At 52.7% G+C, this 20,833-nt stretch overlaps 1 protein-coding gene across 1 annotated transcript; it reads right to left on the reverse strand.

The window, feature by feature from the left end:
- Positions 1-6,147: 6,147 nt before the first annotated feature.
- On the reverse strand, positions 6,148-19,119 carry FAM78A (family with sequence similarity 78 member A). The gene is made up of 2 exons (XM_038156517.1): positions 17,967-19,119; positions 6,148-10,568 (listed from the first exon to the last, which is right to left on the reverse strand). Exons 1-2 carry the CDS (start codon positions 18,227-18,229, stop codon positions 10,040-10,042), a joined length of 792 nt encoding a protein of 263 aa, XP_038012445.1. The 5' UTR covers positions 18,230-19,119; the 3' UTR covers positions 6,148-10,039.
- Between the last annotated feature and the right edge of the window lie 1,714 nt (positions 19,120-20,833).

Below are 20,833 nucleotides of genomic sequence, written 5' to 3' on the forward strand. Positions count from 1 at the left end.
GTTTTCTGTGGTGGAAGGGTTTATTATCTCTCTGCATCAAGGGGAGATGGATGTGTGCTGAGCTCAGCTTTCTCTTGTCCATCCCTTGCCTACACAAGGGAGTGGCTCCAGTTGGTTCCTGACATAAACCAGCACATTTTTCATTAATAGAATGCCTGATTATCCCAGGCTCTGAAGAAGGGGCTGAGGTTTGCCCTGCTAATTTTAAGTCTAGGATGGGGGACATGCTTATCTCAGTGAAGTGCTGAAACTGAGTCATGTGTGAGCCAGAGGCTTAGTGGAGAAATAGGAAATTATCTGGGAAGAAGCTGGCAGCGTGCAGAGCACGTTCCCATGGCAGTAACATTCAGCAAAGAGGTGGGAAGTAAAAGCTCTCCTATTTTTACCTTTCTGTAAATCTTACAGAACTCAGAAAAATGGAACTCAGATTCTGGGGAAAACTTCTAGCCCTGGAAGCAAACACATGACCTCCATCTAGAGCCCTTAGTGATTTTGCTTCTTTTGGCTTTGGTTATTGGATTCTACTGTTGGATACATTTTTATTTTTTTTCTAACAGAGATGAGACTATTTTTTCCCTGTAGCTTTTGGCTTTAGTCAATATCATTTGTGAAATTCTCATGTGTTTATACCTGAACATACTAAACAAATGTTGTAAAGGATGCCCCAAAGACTTCTGGCCAAACACTTTTTCTATTTGATGCATCTGACCTCCATGAAACCTCCAAATGATGCAGTCAGGTTTTGTGGCTTTGTGGATAACACGTTTGAAATAGCAGCTCCTGTGTTAGCACATTGGATGGGGTTTTCTCCTTGGTCCTATCAGGATGTTTTGGGGATTCTGCATTTTCTGTTTTTCAGCAGAAACACTCTATTGTTCCTCTTTTTCTTTACTATCACATGATACGATGACAGGTGACATTTTCTGCTTTAGTGGATATGGTCATCTTTGGGAATTGTAAATAATTGGTAACTTCTTGTTTTCATATCCATTAAACTACTTATATTTTTCAACAGTTCCTGAAGAAATTGGGTTTTTTTCAAATCAGCCTAAAAATGTTTTCCTAACTCCTGTCCTTGTTGAGCCAGGCGTCCTTCCTGTCTCTGCACCTGGGAACAATGTTAGGCAGGTTTTCTTTAAAAATGAAGAAATGTGGGCAATGCAGTGTGCAAGGAGGGCTTGTTTTCAGCTGTGCAGAGGCTTTGCAAGGCCGTGGGCTCCAAGGCTTTTCCATATGCCCTGGATTTCACACCCTGGTGTGCCATGGGTCGTGTTAGAGGCAGCGCTTTCAGGATTTGGGTATAACCTCCCAGTCCCTTTGGGGGAAGAGGGAGAGTTCTGGTGATGCAGGCACTCAGCACTGGGACAGAGAGAATACTCCCAGACTGGCTGCTCTGGAAGAAAAGGTAAAGAAAAGCTGAAGATGGATTGAAGCATGCCCTTCCCAGTGTGTTCTCCTTGACAAGACAACATTTCTTAAGGCCTAGAGGTGACACTGCTGTTGTGCTTTCTTTCCTCTTTATAAATAGCAGCTGGCCCAAACCACTGACCTTAAATTCTTTGCATTAATCTCCCCTCACTGTGGCATGTGACACCTCCTCAGAGGCCGTATCAGCTGTGCTCCCCCAGATAGCTCAGAAGCCTCTTGCTGTGGAGAAGATTGGCTTGGTAAGAATGTGGTGTTGGCAGGCTGAGCCATGTAAAGTTTCTCTTCTGGAATGATGGGGGCAGTTGGGGGTGTCCCTGCTCTGCTGCTTGGTACCCGTTTAACTCCTGGCAAGTGAAGTGCCTTTAGAACTACCCCAGACCCTGCCTGATCATAATTTTCTTGCAATTGTTCCCAAATCCTGGCTGAACCAGCCCAGCCCCTTGAACTGTCTGCCCTTGAGGAGCAGGTGCTGTTTCCATAGCAGCTGCTGCAGGAGCTGAGCAGCTCGGGGAGGCTGATCGTGACCACGAGCCCGCAGGAGCACGCACAAACCCCAGCAGAGTCAGCTCACAAATCTGCATTTTCATTAGGTGACTCAAGGAGTTGGTAAGTGTGTGTGGCAGTGGCTTGGTGGCTGCCAAGGGCTGTCACAGGCTGTGTCACCTGTGCTAAGTGGTCTCTGGTCATGAGGCCTCTGTCCAGTGCTCTGTGGGGGGACATCCACCAGAGAGTAAAGCTGCTAATGCAGAAAACCCCAGGCTTGGTAGTCCTGGGGGAAGAATTCAAGGACTAGCCAGGTTTGGAGTCTCACTCAGCAGTTTGTCCATGCTGGTTAATCCTTGGATAGCCAGCAGCCCTCACTCCACTGTTCTGGAGGAGCTTTGCCTTCTGTGCCTCTTTTTTTTCCTTTCAGTATGAGCAGAAATCTTCCAAGGCTTTTATCAAAGGTAAAGTTTTAATTACGTCTAATGAAAGCACACACTTATTTTCCCCTCCCCTGAGACCACGCTGTGGCCTCAAGGCAGTGGGAAGCCAAGTGCTGGAAGGGCTCTGCTGTGACAGAGCACAGGGCTGGTGTCACTGTGCTGGGCAGAGGGGAGCCTCGGGCACAAAAAGGATCTCCCCAAACCCATGGGGAGACCAAACCAGGGATTTCTGCTTCCTTGAAGGCTAAAAGAGCAACAAAGAAAAGAGCTTTTTTTCTGGAAAAATAAGGCCAAACCATAGCTTTGTCACAGAGATAGAAAAATAATTACTTAAATCTCATGTTTGAAAGGCTTTTGCTGTTTAATGCTTGATATATCAAAATGTGGTCTTGGCCATATCCCTCTGTCTGGTTCTATCTCCTGGGAAGGTCAGGACATCATTCCTTTGGCCCTTCTGTGCCACAGCGGGGAGGTGACCAGAGGACAAATGCCAGTGGCATCCTGCTGCTGTTGAGCTGGGAGGGGATGGCAGAGCTGGAGTTCATCCTGTGCTGCTGGGTCACATCCCTTGGCTTGCCTGTCCCTCACAGCCACCCTCCTGCCAGGGGCAGAGCTGATGTGTCCCTGACCAAAATCCTGGCAGTGGGAGACACCAGACCATGGGCAGGAAGGGCTGCTCAGCCCCTACAGGGAGCTGCTCTGGCGTGCTCAGGCCTGGGGTGAGTCTCACAGGGAGAGATGGTGGAGCTGGGACAAGTGCTGCAGAGCATTCCCTTGCTCCGGATGCTGGGAGCAGGGAGTGAGGCTGGGGAAGGGTGAAGGCAGGTGGTGGCACCACCTCTCCTGCCAGCCCTTTGCCCAGGAATCAGGGCACTGCTCTCTGTCCCTGCCAGCATTCTGGAGCAGAGCTCCCTTCTCCCCTCAGCTGTGTACGTGTCCAGGCTCAAAGGCTGAAATGACATTTTATTTATCCCTTCTTAGTTTTCATGTGTCCCTCGTGCATTGCTTCCAGCATTGCTTACAAGGAAAAATAATCCTGCATGAGGCTTTGGCACGAGTGGCTCTGGGAGTGCCAGGGAAAGTTCTGTTCCTAGATAAATGTCGTGTGGAGCCCCAGGGGCTGGCACGAGGCAGCTGTGGCTCGCAGGGATGAGCAGCAGTGAGTCCATCCCCGTCCCCCCTCTCACAGCCATGAGCCTCTGGGGTCTTGCAGCTGTGGAGAACAGGCACTCTGCTCTGGTTTAACTGGCACGGGGGTGTTTGGTCAAAGGTTGGGTTCCGTGACCTTGGAGGGTTTTTCCAGCCTTTGTGACTCCGTGACTCTTCCTCTCCCAGGGATGAGCTTGGATGTGTCAACACACCTTCCAGCTCTGCACACCTACACATGCCTGTGGGCTCAGCTCCCCAGGGGCTCTGTGGTCACTCTCAGCATATTCCTCACCTCACCCCTTCCCCACCTCCTTTTCCTGCAGCTCCCAGTAGGTCACAGAGCTGCTCCTCTGCCAGTGTGTGTCTGTCCCCTGCTGCAGAGCCAGGACTCCTCCTGCCTGCCCTTATCTCGTGCAGGCTCTGTAGGGCCTGTACTGGGACTCGTGTGTTCCCTGATAGGAGATAAGCTCAAGTGCTGGGGCTCCACTGCTGCTGCTCTGGCCTGGGCTGCAGTTCTGCCTCCTCACAGACCCATCCCAGCATGGACAGCAGCAGTGAGCCCCCCTGCACCACCCTCTCTCAGAGCAGGGTGCTGCAGTCAGGGCTCCTCACAGAAGCTCTCTGCAGGTGCAGAGGTGAAGGGGGAATGTGGGACAACCCCAAAGTCATGAATCATGGTTGAGTCACTGCTGACTCTCCAGGGTTTCTCTCCTGGATTTGGGGCACCCCCAAAGTTATGAATCGTAGTTGAGTCAGAGCTGGCTCTCCAGTGCTGCTCTCCCCTGTTTGGGTTCTTCACAGAATCATGGAGTGGTTTGGAGGGGAAGGGACCTTAAAGCCCAGCTCATTCCACCCCCTTCCACACCTCCCACTATCCCAGATTGCTCCAAGCCCTGTCCAGCCTGGCTTTGGACACATCCAGGGATGGGGCATCAGGGTCTCACCACCCTCACAGGGAAATCCTTTTTTCCAGAACTCTACAACCAAAAGCTTTGTGGGCACCAATTTACAAAAGCTACTAAAGGTAGCCCTGAGAATCTCAGTGCAGGTTGTTTCAGGAGCTGTTACAATTATGTGTCAATTCATGGCACTGCGTTTTTATTTTATTTTCAATAGGTGCTTCAAGGTTCTTCGGGGCATTGCTAAAAATGTTTTGCTTTAAAACTTGAAAACATGAACGAATGGAAGGAGTGTTTGCAGCTGCTGCACATGAACAGCTTAAGGAGATGTGAGAGAGGAAATAGGGAACAAAACCTGATTTGCATCAGCAGAGGAAAGTCCCTGCAGAGTTTCAAGAAGGAACTGTGGAGGTCAGTGGGTTTCTTCAAATGAAGGAACTGTTGCCTCAGTCTGCTTAAAACTGAGGTTAGAAAATCACAAAACCAAGGGACAAAACTTGTAGAAAGGTGAGGTTTGAGATGTGCTGCAGTCAAGGACTGGTGTTAGCTGAAGCACCAGAAGGGAGCTCCAGCATCACCCGGGCTGTGCTGGGCTCAGCACAGCTCATGACCTTCCCCGTGCCCTCCTCATCCCCCACAGGGGCTTTCCCAGTCTCCTTGGGCAGGGAGAAGTGACCGGGAGCTTTTGGCTTTTCCAGGGTCTCACCAAAGCAGCTGTGAGTTGGCTGTGTCCCCTCCCCACCCCTCCCTCCCTCCAAAACTGGGACATCTAAATTTAACCTGCTATCAACAGATGAGGCTGGAGTGTTTCCACTGTGGCAAGGAATCCCACTCAGAATCTGTCCTCTCCAAGCTCCATCCCTGCACATTCCTCTGCTCGAGCTGGGAGTTTCCTTCCTCCTCCTCCCCACCTGCGCTTGTTTGTGTCACTGCCACAGCACTGATACCACAGCAGCTCTTTGCTCTGGTGCTTTTTGGAGAAGCCTGGATGCTACTTTGCCAGCTGGATCAGAGACCAGCAAAACTTCTCAAAGAACAAAAAAACGTGCAAAGGAGAAACCTGTGTCCTGCTTGGGCAGAGCCGGTGGGATGGGAGCCTGCAGCGGGGTCGGGCTGTGGCAGGAGGAGCTGCAGCACGGAGCTGGAAGTGTCCAGTGGGGCCCTGTGGATTTAAGGCTCAGCAGTGGAGCTGTGCTGGCTGCTTGGCCAGGCACCCCTGCTCTCCAGAACTCATGTCAGCACTTTACTGGAAAGCGAACAAAACCCGAACGTGAAAATTTTCGGGGATGGGCAGGGAATAATGGAACGAGTACAGGTGGTGTTTGAAAACCAGCCACGGACTGCAGCAGCTTTCACCCTCTCCTCTGCCCAGGGCTCTGCGCTGCTGCCTCTCTCCAGATGTGGTATTTTCAGCGAACATCTGACCGGGGTTTTGCTAAGTAAACCAACGGTGTCAGGAAAGCGAGGGTGCGGAAGTTCAGCCGCTGCCTGCGCCGCCCGGCTCCGGCCGCGCCGAGGTGCGTGGCAGCCTGGGGATGAAAAATGCAGGATGCTGGCTGGTGATCTTCACCAGAAACCTCCTGGCTCTGTCTGCTGCAGCAAGAGCTGACATGGAGAGAGAACTGGTGGTAAATAGGGTATTTATGGATAGGGTAAATAGGGTAAATACGGTATTTATCGCTGCTCCAAACGTGAACACAGAGCTATTTGTTTAAAAACAGCCACCGCCCAAACGACTCCAGGCAGACGCGTTTGAAAATTTCACTTTATTTCTCTGTCTGTTATAAAAGCAGGGTTTCGTATTTTACATCTCTGTAAGTGTCCAGACTCAGTACATCTTGGTTTTGTTTTCACAGTATCTCTGCAAGACCAAGGACGATTCTTATTGCTGCGCCGGGAGCCAGGGCAGGAGGGACGGCGGTGCCTCGCCTTCCCCCCGGCTGGACCCAGCCTGGCACCGGCTCGACAGGTCTCTACCCCTCCCCAAGGCTGCTGAGGGTCTGTGCTGACTCCCCGAGGGGCTGCCCCTCTCCTCCCACGCTCATCCCAGTGTCAAGGGTAGGGATGGAGAACCATGAGGTGCGCGACCCGCTCGGCGCCTTGGCCGTGCTCAGCAGCCCCTGGGTGCAGGTGAGGGTCTGGGCCAGGGCTCTGCCCACCCTGGACCACGATGGGGCTGTGACAGGATGGCCAGGCTGCACTCTGAGCCCCTGTGGGGGTTTGGGTCTATAAAGAGCTGAGAGCATCACTGATGGGAAGGGCGAGGCACAGACACGCTCACGTTCATCCGTGCGTGCCGTGTCAGTGCCCCAACACCTTCCCAGTGTATCCTTTGTGTGTTCCTGGTTCTGCAAAAAGCTGCCAGAGAAGGAGCTTGATTCACCTCTGCTCATTTGCCACTCTGCCCTGGGTCCCCAGACGTTTAAGTCCCCACTGGAACCCTGTCAATCAATCCCTGTTCTCACCACGTGGCCATTAACCAGCCTTAGCAACAGCGGTGTCTCAGAGCCCCCGTTACTTCCAGCCATCCTTCCTGTTATAGACAATCTGTCCCCATCAGTTCTGTAATGAAGCAGCATTGGAAAAACATCACTTTTAATCACAATGCATGAAATCTCCAAAGAGGCAGCATCACTCTCTCTGCCGTGTCTGGTGATGCAGATGAGTTGAAGGGGCACGTTTCGACCTAGGCACGGGATAAAGGCATTCTTTGGGAAGGGAGAATTCCATGCAAAGCTGACCCCAACGTGAAATTTGAATTTTGTATTTACTGCTTAGCTGGGTCCGTTCAGTGCAACAGGACAACTTAGCCAGGAGGTTACTGTCAAATTGCATGGATGTATCCAGTCCACCAGGTAGAGGGAATAGAGGAACCAGATTTGCTTAATGCACTGGGAGACTAAGTCCAACACAAAGCTAAGTGGAAAAGGACGTTGGTGTTCCCTGAATGTGGTTTTTGGTGACTGAGAAGAAATCTTTCCTTGGAATTTCTTTGTGCAGCTAATTAAGACAACTGGGTCCGATTCCTTCGACCCAGGCTGACATCAGTGAGAACTGTAAGTACTCAGCACCCGGAGACAAAGTGAATACCAGACACAAATCCCCCTTCTGCTCCCACCCATGGGACTCAGCAGCAGCCAAGATGCATGAGAGCACGATCAGCTATTCACCCACAGCTCACAGTTTGTCCTCTTCTGCGTGTATTGCCTCGGAGAAAATACAGACAAGTCCCAAAGGGCTGTGCCAGTGGAGCTATAGTTGGATCTGAATCCAGGTAAGAAAATGGAGTTTAATACAGAGAGTGACTGTGCAAGTCCAAGTCTCCCTAGCTTCATCCTTTATAGTCCCAAAGCCGAGATTTGGGCACCCTTTGGCTTGTGGATTTGGGTTTGATCCAGCCCAGTGGTTTGCAAGCCAGACTTCCCCCCTCGGAGCTCTGCCCATGGAAAGGAGCAGCTCCGTGGCTGAGCATCTCTGAAAGCCAGTGGGTGAGGAGAGTGGGCTCCCCTGGAGGCAGGGGAATGGCTGCAGAGCCCCAGGATCCTCGTTTGCTGGTTTGAGGCTGTCTTGGTGGGGGACACAACCTCTGGGTGTGCATTCCCCAGGCAGGGGGTGGTGCTGAACCTGTTGCCAGAGGAGGTGGTGTGGCTGTGGAGAAGTGAGGAAGGAGAATTTCTTGCTGGTATCGTCCCGTGTGGAAGATGGGGATAGGAATAGCAGCTAATTGGTGCCTCTCCGAGGGGAGAGCCTTTTGAGCAGCGTGTGTGGGGTTGTGAGACCTGTTCAGACCAGCTCAGCAGGGCCAGGCTTGTACCTGGCATGCAGAACTCTCCTTAGTCCCAGCTCTTGAGGCAAGTTGTTGATAGGAGGAAGAAATATTTTCTGGGGGAAGGAGCTGCAGAGGGAAGTAATCTGCCTCGGGCCATGTGCTGGAGCAGGGCAGAGCCTGCATTCCCCATCCTGTGCCCTAGCCTCCAGATGCCACCCCTACCACAGAACTTCCTCTGCCTTCAAACCGTCCCTCCCATTCAAAAGGCTCTTCTGCCTCATCCTCCTCTGCAGAGCAGCATCTGGTTATCTCAGCAGCCATCTGGTCCTTATTAAAAGCTACAGGTTTCACCTCCTCCTCCAAATGCTCCTTCCTCACTGAGGATCCACACCCAGGGCTCAGGTGTTGCCCTGCCTGCACCTTCTTCTGCGTTACCCTTTGCTACAGCGGATGTTTGTGCCGTGACAGACAGGGACAGTGTCGTGGCCCTGCCTGCACCTCGTTCCTGACAGTCAGGTAGATCATGAGGCCATTGGGAAGAAAATGATCTATGAATCCCAGTGGGATTTGTCACCACAGAAGGAAGGGTTTCCCTCAGCTGTTGCTGTGTTTGCTGGGAGTGGGTCCCTGTTATTTGCAGACGTGGCTGCTCCTGAACTACAGATCTTGCTGGGTAGGCTGGGTGGGTGAGATCTGCCCTCACTGACACCTGTGTGTCTGCAGTGACTTCAGAAGATCCTTTTGGCACCCTGCTCTTTGTACAGCCCCGTCATCGGGATTTCACAGCAAATGGGGCTGCAGAGCTTCACCCGACAGCAGCAGGCACACCAACCCTTGGCTCTTATCCACGAGAAGGTGAGGCTGTGGGCTAGCTGGGAAAACATCTGTGTGTCCTAAAGACAAACCCAGTGGGACATCCCCCCCTTGACTGGTGTTGACTCCCAGGCCACAATTCCAGCTGTGAGGTTATTCCCTGTCGAACTGCTAACGGGAGGCTGAGATCACCACGGGTGAGCAGCACCAGGAGCTTCCAAGCCCTCCTGCAAAGCAGGGAGGTGGCCTGGGAGCTCCCCCTCGAGAGCCATCCGACAGCAGGGTTGTTATTTGCATTGCTTTGAAACTGAGATTATTTCCGTGCTTCCTTGTTCCAGGTTTTAAAAAGAAGAAGATTTTCTTGCTTCTTCCAATTTCATGCCCTTTTTATCCATCAGCCCATGCCACGCTGACAATCTATTCCTTGTTCCAAAACTTTTTCTCCAGAATTCTGTAGAAAGGACATTCTGCCTGGTGGTGGTTTTGTTGGTTTTGTTTTGTTTGTTTTTTTTTTTTTCAAACATAGCTTTAAGGCAAAAGTTTGGCAATGCAAAGCAAAGTCTACATAAGGCCGCATGACTTGGATTTGCAACTCAGAATCTTACAGCTTAAAAAAAAAATACCTTATCTTAAATAGTCAACTTTTTGCTCCAGGAATTTGTTTCATTCTCAACCAAAAAGAAAAAAAAAAATTCTTAAAATCCCAAATAAAATGTTCTTATTGTTCTGGCCAGTTCTGGACAAGCTAGTGAGACTGAAGTTCAAACAGGAACTAAAGTAGGGAAGAAAAAAAAAAAGCTATAGGGTAGACATCAGTGTTAGTTTCTTCCCTTAGGAATCCAGTGACGAGACAGACCCAGTCCAAGGTCTCCTCTTTAGCTTTAGCACAGTGAAATCCGTCCCAATGGGAGAAGGTAGAATGGTTGCATTTGTTGAATGAATAAAAAGTGCATTTTGATTCTGCTCAGATTATACGTGTGTATCCTAATACCTAAGTGATTGTTTTGCTTCGGGTTTCGTTTTCTCCCTTTCGGTGCCGGGACGCCAGGCGTGCATTATCGATGTTTCGGGGGTATCACCACGAGTGGTGGTCCATCCTTTGGCCTCCACATGAGTACCTGAGCATCATTGGCATTGGGTTTGACAAGGGCACTGGGTGGTATTGGCTCATTCTTGCTGAGGACCTGGGGCTGCTCTTGAGCAGAGGGCTCCTGCAGCTTGGCACGCTGCCCCAGGGGCCTGCTGGGGTTCACCTCGATGCCCAGCCTCATGCGCCATTTGATAGTCTGCAAGGTCACCATCTCGTTGGTGGCCGTGTTGGTTGCCACCAGCCAGGTGGTGAAGCTCTGATCCCGGTGGATGCTCGTGAGCTTGGCCACGTTGCTGTCGCTGACGGGCACCGCCCACGTCACGCTCGGGTAGAAGTTGTCGTTCATGCTGATGTTGAACTTGGACTCCTTCTTGGTGGGACCCACGATGGTGCAGGTTTCTGTGGTGTTCCCATACCAGGGATAGTTCACTCCATCTGAGTCACTGATGGCCTGGATTTTGCCGTCCAGTAGATCTGGAAGCTCCCAACTTGACCTGCCGTAATCAATAGTAAATTATGGATAATGAATTAATTAATTAGTTTAGAAACATGCCGGATTTTAGAGAGGAGAGGGAAGAGCTGTGGATGCATTCCCTCTCCGGATTTACAGGAATTTGTGCCCTTTGTGCCATCCTGCTTGAAGAGCTCACCCCTGCCATTAAAAGCATCCTTCTCGTCAGGCCTGCTCTCAATCTGTTCATCCCCTGAATTTCCCTCTGGATGAGCCACTGTCCCTCCCCGCTGTCTGCCTGGCACTGGAAGCGTAACCCATCCTCCCGCAGCCCTTGGAAGGACCCAGCTGGAGGGCTGCACTCCGGGCTCTGGGCTGGGGATGGTGTTACAGTAACCAGAGAGCCCGAGGTCGAGCTGCTTGTCAAACTGCCCGCGCCGCTCACCTGCCAGAGGGACAGGAAGGTCAGCGTTGCTAGCAGGAGTGTAAGTGAAAACAGTCCCCTGTCACCTTGTACTGCTTGATGCACAACCTGGAGCGGGTTTTTTCATTAGCTCCCCATTTAATTTTTAGGATGATTTGCCAATCGAGGCAAGCTGCTGGAAATGTCTCAGAAGAAGGGCTGGATGTTTGCTCTGAGACGGCACAGCCGCAGATCACTTGCTCAGCGCACAGCAGCTGTTTTAAGAGCAGTCTTTTAAAAACCAGGCTGGCAGAGGTGCCTCTCGTGTGCATTCTCCCTCCTGCTCATGAATCAGCACTCCCCATCACCCAGGGATGATGTCCCAGCCACGAAGGTGGCAGAAGGGACTGGGTGGCAGCAGCAGTGGTGTTTGCACCTGACCCTGCCCTAGGACTGGCTGTGCTCCAGCCCCCCAAACCTTGTGGCTCCCTGCTGCAGGCTGGGACATGGGAAATGATTTATCTTGGAGAGACACAGAGGGGACGCCCTGAGGCTCGTCAGGGTCAGGGTGACTGTCCAAGCCTTTCATAAGTCTGGTGCTGCAGCTTAAAATAGCCCCCTTGATTGCAGAGGAGGCTGTGGCTGGGGGTACTGCTCGGCCTGGCTGGCTCTTACGCAGCTCTGGGATGAGCTGCTGTGGCCGGGGCTGATGTGACTGTCTCACAAGGCTGTTTTGACTGTTAATTAGTTAATGACCGTGAAATGCCTCCATGTTTGTACCCGCTGGATCGTTCAGCACTTAGCTGTGTCTGGCTGTGGCTAGAGGATACCACGGGGGATTTAAAGGTCTCATTTATCTTTTTTTCATGCGAGCAGGGGGTCCTGGCAAACACCTCCCCAGCGGGAGATGAAGTGTGAGACAGGAGGTGGGGTGCCCCGGGGGCTGCAGGAATGCCGGCAGCAGCAGGACCAGGGGCTGCTCTGAGCATCAGGATCGGGGGATGCAGGGATGCTCCGAGCCGCAGGAGCAGGGGTTATGCAAGCACAACATCTCCCTGCCCAGATTTACAGGCTGCTCTCAGCTACGGCATCGCAGCTGCAGCAATCCCTTCCTCCCGAGCTCATCGCCAGCAGGCAGAGGGAGTCCTTTCCCTGGAAGAAAATTTTTAGTGAAGGCAGCCAAAAGGAGATCCCTGAGCAGTCCTGCCAGGACCCTTGTGCACTGCAGAGATGTTTATACGCTCTGCTCTGCAAACTGGAGTCATCCTGGCTCACCACCCCTCGCGCCCTTCGGGCAGGGCTGAGCAGGGGAAGGCTCAGGGAAGGCTCTGGGAAGGCTCAGGGGATGCTCAGGGGATGCTGGGTGATCCAGCCCTCACCGATGGATGAGTGGAGGTCGTGCTCTGCAGCCCCCACCCCTCCCTGCTGCTCGGCCCAGCTCTGAAACCCCATCTGGGGGCTCTTCTCTCCCTTTCAGCTGCTGGTTTAGGATTACTTTCCACTCAGACAGTGGCTGGTACTCAGCTTGGCTGTCACCCAGGGCTGAGATGTGACACAGGTTGACTCTGAGGTGACAGGTGTGGTGCAGCCACAGCATCTCTGCAGGTACCGAGGTGCCAAACCAGGAGCTGAGATGCCACAGAGGGTGACAACCCTCCTGGGCTGCTCCAGCCTCCTCAGGTCAGAGCTGGTGGGGGAATGGCAGCAGAACCTGGCAGAGTATGCTCAGCAAATGCAGGTCCTCTGATACCTGCTTGTCCCCATCTTCATTCCCAGTGCCCCCGGTCAGGATGGAATCCCAGGAGCTTCTTGGGATTTGCCCAGGATTTAAACAAGAGCACCAGGGTGGGGCTGTGGCAGGGCCTGAGCAGGATGGTGCCTGCAGAGCCTGCAGCATCCCAGGACAAAGCAGAGCGTGGCTGGGCCCAGGGTGGCCCAGGAGGGCGTGGGCAGGAATGGGGAAGGAGACACCGGCCTGTGTTTCTTCAGAGAGCACGCTGTGCCTAATTCTAGCCAGTGTGGTTAACCCCAGGGTTTCAAAACCATCCTGCTTCATCTGCTCTGCTTGGAACGAGCAGAAAAACGAGGCCTCATGATGATCCCATGACTGGAGCAGAGCAGAGGCTGCATGGTGGCTGCTGCTGGTGATTGTCCCTCTCCTGATGCTCCAGCAAAGCCTCTGTGCCAGCCAGGCTGGCAGCCCCTGCTTGCAGAGCGTGTCCATGTTAAATAATATGCCAACAACTGGATGATTTTGGAAAGAATGCTGTGGAATGATCTTTGGCTGCATCAGCATCTTTCTCTGGTAGTGTCGAGCCAAGGAGAGACCAGAAAGTGCCCAGTAAACACTTTGCTGACAATAGCAGGAAGGAGGCATGAAAAGAAACCAAGCTATCTGGTTTCGTGGGTTCACTGATCAGCTCCAAGATCAGTAGGTTCTGCCTTATAACACTGACAAGCCTGTTTCTGCCTCTCCTGAAACCTTCAGAGCCAGTGTGGGCATCGCCAGAGCCTGGAGCTGCCAAGAAACCTCTCTGAACAAATGTCTTCTTGCTACCAGAAGGAACTTTGAGCTATTTCTTGTGGTACAAGCAGAGCCCTGCTGCTGAGAGCCAAGCAGCTTTATGTAGGTTTTAGCTTCCCAGTTCTCATTCAGGCACTTTTTTCCTCCTCTGTCACACAGAATGAATCCCCCAGCTCCTCCTGAGCTCCCAGATGTCTGTCCCACAGCACCCAGCAGGGCAGTGACAGCAAAGCCAGCCCAGCAGCCTCCAGCCCTGGGCATCCAGCAGTGTGGAACATCCAGGTAACCTTTCCAGACAGGCACCAGGCACTATTGCAACCTCAGCTCTAATTGCTTAAAGCCAGCTCCTAATTAGTCACAGGCCAGATGGACTTGCACAACCTTCTGCTTTCCAACACCTTCCTCTCCCAGCTCCCTAAATAAGAGCAGCCCCTCTGGGACACAGCCCTGCTTGGTGCATGGACCAGAGCCATGTGTGGGTGTAGGGAAACTCTGTCTCAGGCGTTTCACATCCCTGCTCCTGCCTCCCTCCACCACTGGCCTGCACTGGGGACTCACTGAGAGAAAGAAAACGCGATAGCCAGAGCTGCTTCATTTTAAATTCTCCTTTACAGTGCCTCTCTCACCTTTTCCAGCATGTCAGGCAAGTCAAGGCAGGGTTAGAGTGAAGAACAGGAAGGAAATTTAAGATGTTGCTCCCCAGCTGACAGAGCTGTGCTGCTGTGGTCCCTCTCCCTCCCGCCCTCCAGCTGTGTGTTCCTGCCTCACCTCCTGAACCAGCAGCAGTGTTTGGTGCCTGGGTCAGGGAGTAGAACCAGCACAAAACTGGCATTAGGAAAAAGGGAGCAATTTCTGCTGGTTTAGGGGAGCAGACTCAAGGGCAACTGGACAACCCGTGTAACTGGGCTCACAGCACAAGTGAGATCCAGGGGCCATTGCAGGGCAGCAAAGCCTTCTCCTCTGAATCCCCCGAGGAGTAAATTCCCACAGTGAACTGACCTCCCTTCACTTTCTTTGGAAAAGATGCCCTTGTGGTTTTTTTGACTGTGTCCTCCCTCCTGGGGACTGGGGGTTTATTCTCTTGATAATTTGAGTTCATTATGTCCCTGCTGCAGGGCATGGAAGATTTAATCTCTCCAGGGAGAGATGCCTGGGAAGATGAAGTGATGATGCGAGGATGCAAGTGCCCCATCGGGCCTTCCAAGGGGAGAAACATCCACAGGAAAACTTCTCCAGATTGTTGGCTGATCATATTCCAACTCCAATTTATTTATCTCTCTCTTTTGCATATCTCCATCTGCACAGCTTCTTGCACATCTCCATGGAGATGAAGGAGGCTGGATAATGCCATTCCAGCATGGCCCAACACTGACACAGGTTCCACCAGGTGCAGAAACCAGCACCCATCCCAGCAGATGCCAGCAGGGACCTGGTCCAGCTGCTCCTGCTCAGGTCACAACTCTGGCCCGATCCTGATGCCTCCCCCTGCACAGCAGCATCCTGCCCTGTGGGACAAGGGTAAAATCCTGCATGGGAGGAACAGCAGTACCAGCCACGGGGTGAACAGGAGTTTGCCCCAGTCCTGCCCAGAGAGGGGCCAGAGAGCACATCCACATCCTCATGCTGGGGGTTTTCATGCTCCCTGCAGCATTTTCTGACTCACATGTAAAGTAATGCCAGCACTTATGTGTTAGCTGAGCTCTAATTCTCTCCCTTTAAATTTAAAAATGCTGCATTTAGCCCCCAAATTGTCAGTGCCACTTTAAACGTGCGTGTCTAAATTATCCCCTCTGTAGCTCCCATCCCTATAGCAGCATTATGCACAGCTCCATCTGCTCCAGTATTTCTCAGCTGTTTCCATCCTCAATGTAATGGCCAGCTTATGCACAGCTAACAACTTCCCAGCAGAGAAGTGAAAAATTAATCCAAAGCCTGCTGTAAGTATTGGTGCTTCGGCTGGATGACTGATTTTTGATTATTTGGGGGGTTTTGTTTGCCAGGGGTTAAAAACATGGACGTGGCAGTGGCCTCTCCCTAGCATGGAAAGTTGGGACTCTGCTGGCATCAATCGATGCAGCTCTGTGGAGGTCAGTGGGATTACATCGAGTTACACCAGCTAAAGCCTTGGCCCATCCTTCCTCTCAGGTTTGTGTCCTGTCTCTCTCTCTCTCTGTAATGGTCTTCCAAGCCCATGTTTCGATGGCATTGAAGAGGCCTTTCCTCCTAAATGCCTTTATTTATAGCCTTCAGATGGCAATGAGTCTATAGAGAGTGCAGGAACAGACCAATTCCTGCTTGTGCTCGGGTAACTTTTTTTTTTTTTGGTATCAGTTAAATGTCAATGAACCTCCCAGGGAAAAAAAATCTTTGTTTCCACGATTTTCTAGCTAAAAGCTCTCATACATAGCTGCAGTGTTTAATTCTATCAGCTACTACTCTTTTATTTTTCTTTTTTTTTCATTTTTTTTTTTTTTGTCCCGAAACATTCCAGTAAGGGCAGGCTGTACCAAATCCTCGTTTTAAACACAGGGCAACTCAGGTGCAGGGAAATAAAAGGCCACGCTGAGGTTTGCAGCCCAGAGCAGCACTGGCAGCATCACTCTGTGCCCAGTCCCCTCTATTTCAGTGCATCTGAGCTGTATTTATATAAAATGGACTTTTCTATTTTCCTTTGCAGCTGGTGGCTAAAGACAGGATTCCTAAATGAGCCTGAGAATTACACATGCAAATCCCAAAGGCCTGCAATTGGGAACATCTGAGCAACAAATTGTCCTTGCTAAAGATGCTGTTGGAGCCAAGAAAGCCTACAGATTTCAGGCCTGCTGTAAATACTTTTAAAATCAAGATCAGCCTGCCTGCACTGCTGCTGTTTGCCAGGTGCCAGTTCGCCTCTCAGGAAACTTTCTGCTTGAGCAGAGAGGGGACATGGGGACAGGAGGGGGGGCAGCCTGTCGCCTGGGGCTGCTCCTGCCGTGCCCTTCCCTCCTCGCCTGTCCGTGTGATGCTGAGATGCTGAGCCCACGTCCTGGGAAGGGAAGGGAAGGGAAGGGAAGGGAAGGGAAGGGAAGGGAAGGGAAGGGAAGGGAAGGGAAGGGAAGGGAAGGGAAGGGAAGGGAAGGGAAGGGAAGGGAAGGGAAGGGAAGGGAAGGGAAGGGAAGGGAAGGGAAGGAGGGCCGGGCTGTGCGTGCAGATGTTCAGGCCGTCAGGAAGGCGCTGCATCCAGCCAGTCCTGCTCTCCAGCCCGCCGTGTCCCCCTCCTCCCCCAGCACTCCTCATTCAGGGTTTTTTTTAAGCTGCCCAGACTGACCCTCAGGGGCTGAGCCAGCATCTCCCTGGCTCGGGGCACTCGGGATGAGCAGGGAGAGGATTCTCGGAGCTGACCTTCCCGTCCTTGCTCCCTCAGCCCCAGAGACTGGGCAGCATCAGCAGCTCCAGCCACTGACCCGTCTGCCAGCACTGGCTCTGCGGGCAGGTTCTGTCCCCGTGGCTGGACAGACACAGTGCTGCTGCACCAGGAGGCTGCACCTGTGCTGCCCAGCCCCATGAGCTGCAGAACTGCTGCTCTGTGCAGGCATTTGGGGATCAGGTGCTGATTTAGCTGTGGGCCAAAGCCTGCAACGTTTGGAGAACAAGCCGGTGGGGGACTGGGGAGAAATTACTTTTCTTGGCAGGGAGGTGACATTCTGATTTGACTCATTCCTGCCTCACTATGACTGTCTGACCAGTGACACGGGGATTCTTGGTGTGCAAACAGCCCCTGGATTCCTCCCACCTCACATATATTCCCTTTCACATCACCCACGAAGGACGGTAACGTGAAACTCACACCCTGCTCCGAGGTGATGCAGATGGTTTAACTACCAACGGGTTAAATCCAGCTTGTGCTTTCCCGTGGGCTGCCTGCTACTGTGGGCAAAGCAAGCAGGATTCCTCCTGTGACGTTAAATGTGCTCCCGAAGCTGGTGGGCTCCCGAGCTCCCAGCCACGGCTCACTGCAGCAGCAGCAGCAGCAGAGCTCACCAGGGACGGCTCCGTGCCACAAGTGTCAGCCCTCAGCTCTCCCCGGGGCCCCTCAATGCACACTTTGGGGATGGGGAGGGATGCAGGCAAGAGGAGCTGGAGGTCAGGAGAACCGCTCGTGTCAAACACCTCTCAAAGCAGGGGTGCCTGCCGTGGCAGGGCTGCTCCCGGGGTTTCAGGATGTCCCGTGCAGCCCAAAAGCTGTGGGGGAAGAGCGTTGCTTTTGGGTTCCTACCAGAACAAGCGGGGTTTGGCTGGGGCTTGGGCAAATTCCCACTCGAGCAGAAGAACCCCCGCTGCTTTAAAAGGGCAGGGACAAGCTCTCCTGTATTTTAAACACATGGGAAAGTCCTGTTAAGTTTCAGAGGGGCTGGGTTTTTAAACATGGATTACAATTTTTGGCTTAATCCACTGTTTCCCAACCAGGCCACGGTCCTGCCGCTCCCCCTTCCCGCCAGGCAAACGCACCGGCACGCGCCCTTGGAAATACTCACATTCCCTGGTCCCCGTAGTGATTGTAAAATTCCATGTGGCTGCAAGCCTGGATCCAGCCCACGATCCAGGTCTCCTTCTTGGGAAGAGGGGGCACCAACACTTGCGCGGAGGCTCGGAAGTGAGGGGTCCGGTAGCGCAGCACCACGCTGGAGGACTCGTCAATGCTGGTGGGAATGGGATCAATGGAGGCTTTGACTTCAATCACTGAAATGCTTTCCCGGAAAACTTTGGATTTGCAGCTAATACTCTGAATACAGCCCATGGCATACCCCGAGTACAGTCTGACGCAGCTCCTAGGGTACTCCAGCAATCCTGGGGAATATTAGGCATTGAAATTATCTGGTGCTAGATCAATTACAGATCTTCTTGGTTTGTAATTTCAAAACTGATATCCATAGGATAGAAAATTCATCATGTAAAGCCTTAATTCGAATATCTGTCTTACAAGTACTGCTTCTATTTTTGAGGTTAGCTGCGCTTCAGAAGCAAAAGGGCCTTTAAAAATTTTTTCCCCTTTTAATGACCCATTAAATCTCTTGCTCACACAGTCTTTGGGTTAAAAAAAGTCTCTTGAGTTCAATAAATAAAGGTGGTGTTCTTAGCTGATATATTTAGTCCTTCCTTTGCTCAGATGCAGTCTGTCATTCACCATCAAACATTGGACTAGCCGGTATTTCCCTTTATTCTTTGGATGAAAAGCAGAATGTTGATAGACACATCTATATAAATAATGAAATAGTTTTTAGCCCCAGCTTGTCACAACCGGTGTGGATTTCCACTTCCTGACTTGCAGTTGTTCATAACTTCCTTTCGCACAAAATTACAATAATAACAGAAAGAAACGACGGCTGGAAAATGCAAAAAAGTCGCCAAATCTCCGATTCTGGAGGCTCCTCCGCCAGCGATGTCTGGGCTTTGGGGATTAATTTTTTTTTTTTTTCCTTCCCCTTAGAAATAGGCGGCCGCAGAGGGAAGCGGCCGCGGTGCCGGTGGGGCCGGCGGCTCCGGGAGCGCAGCGGGGCAGGCGGCGATGGAGCCTCCCCCGCGCCCGCCGGGGCCGCGCCGCTCCGCGCCCGCTCACGGATCCGCCGCCCGTGACATCCCCCGCCACGCACCGGCCCGGGGGCGCCGGCCCCGCCGCTCCCCTTCCTCCTCCTCCTCCTCCTCCTCCTCGGCGAGCGGCTCTCCGCAGGGGTGTCCGACCTTCCTCCTCCTCCTCCTGCTGCCGCTGCTGCCGCCGCTCCCGGGCGAGCCGCTGTGGCTCAGCCGGCGGGGCTCATGGGCGGGCGGCGGGGCTGCCCCGCACACGCGTGGGCCCCGCAGGGCGTCACAGCATCGCGGGGAGCCGCGGCGAGCCCCGGCCGCGCCGCCGAGCCCCGGCTCCTGCGCTGCGGGGGCGAGCAGCGGCGCGGGGCGGGGGGGAGGCTCCTTCTCTCGCTGGGGTTTGGTTTTTTTTTTCCGCCTCTTTGCTGGCTGCCCGGGGAGGTGAGCGGAGCAGGATCGGTGCCTCCGCCTCCCGGCTGCCGCAGGCTTCCTCTCCCGCAATACATTCATGCACCGGCCCCGGGGCTCAGCCTGGCCGGGGGGGGCGCGGGGGGGCTCCCGCTCCGCTCGCCGCCGCATCGGAAAGGCAACGGGGTCAAACTTTGCAGAAACTCGCTGGCGGCCCCTCGCCGCCTGCCCCCGGCCGCTGCCGCCGGCTGCCCGGGCGGGGAGCGCCGCATGCCCGCGGCTCCCGCGGCCCCGGCGGCACCGGCTGCGGCTCCGGGCCCCCCCGCGCCCCCCGCCGCCCTGTCCTCCCTCCTTCGCCAGTCCCATCCCTCCCCCTGTATTTCGCTTTCAAACTGCAGCTGTTGAAGCTAAACCTCCTTTGCAAAAAACCCAGCATTTCCTCCCACATGTCCGCGAATTGTGGGTAATGTAGTTTTTTTTTATTTTAGAAACGCCTCCCCCCCCCGCCTTTATTATTATTATCTTTTAATTTCACTGCAATGTGCTTTTTCTTGGGTTTTCAGATTAAGATTTTCCTCTCCTGGCGGGAGCCTCCTGGGTAGATTTGGTGCCAACCAAAGGGCACCAGAGGAGATGGTCTCCTTAGTTATGGTCTCCTTATTTGCAGAACCTGTAGCCCTAGGCTGGATGGGCTGTGATTCCAGCAAGGAATAATGTAAAGCTCTCCATCGCAGTGGGACTCGGGAGCAGCTGGAACAGCGAGTGAGAAGCGTCTGAGGCAGCAGTGGCCTGTGGGAAAGTTGTAAACTTCTATTACAGGCAGTTTTAAGGGTAATGTTGTCAGCTGGTCCTGCTGGCCATCAGCTGGCTGAGGGTCTGAGCACCGAGGGAGGTGAAATTTTTGGCTTTTCAGCAATAACTGATGGACATCAGGCATTGGGTGAATGTGTCCCCTGTCACTTGTTTCTAAATAGGAAACCTGGGGAAATGAGAGGTAAAAATCTCTTTGCTTGTGGTGTGGCACGGCAGTGCAGAGCTGCTGTAAATGTCTTTTAGTCCTTCCCACTCTGCACTCTCAGCAGGCTGGATTAGCCCTTAGCGGGTAGGAGAGACCTGGGCTACCAGGTGATCCTAACAAGCAAATGTCACAGGATGAGGGGAGGCAGATTTGCTCCCTTCCACCCCCAGCAAGTGGAAAGAACACAGCTTATTGTGATGTTTTTCCTCCTCACGTGTTTCTTGAAGCATTGAGAAGTTTTTATTTTAAACTAACCAGTTGCTGTGAAAGGCACAATTTAGTCACTAATCCTGTGACAGAGAGAAACTCTAAGAACCTGCTCAAGTTACAAGACACTTACTATCATGTAGTACCAGGAAGAATGAAATTAGCATCTTCCGAATGAAATATCCAGCA

Source organism: Motacilla alba, chromosome 17 (genome assembly GCF_015832195.1).
Source record: "Motacilla alba alba isolate MOTALB_02 chromosome 17, Motacilla_alba_V1.0_pri, whole genome shotgun sequence".
In the NCBI taxonomy this organism is placed as follows: Eukaryota; Metazoa; Chordata; class Aves; order Passeriformes; family Motacillidae; genus Motacilla; species Motacilla alba.

Excerpts from the sequence above, each read along its gene's own strand:
- FAM78A (XM_038156517.1), bottom strand. The coding sequence starts at position 18,229 with ATGGGCTGTATTCAGAGTATTAGCTGCAAATCCAAAGTTTTCCGGGAA. Across the intron at positions 10,569-17,966 it reads CACTACGGGGACCAGGGAAT|GTCAAGTTGGGAGCTTCCAG; the intron begins GTGAGTATTTCC and ends TGATTACGGCAG.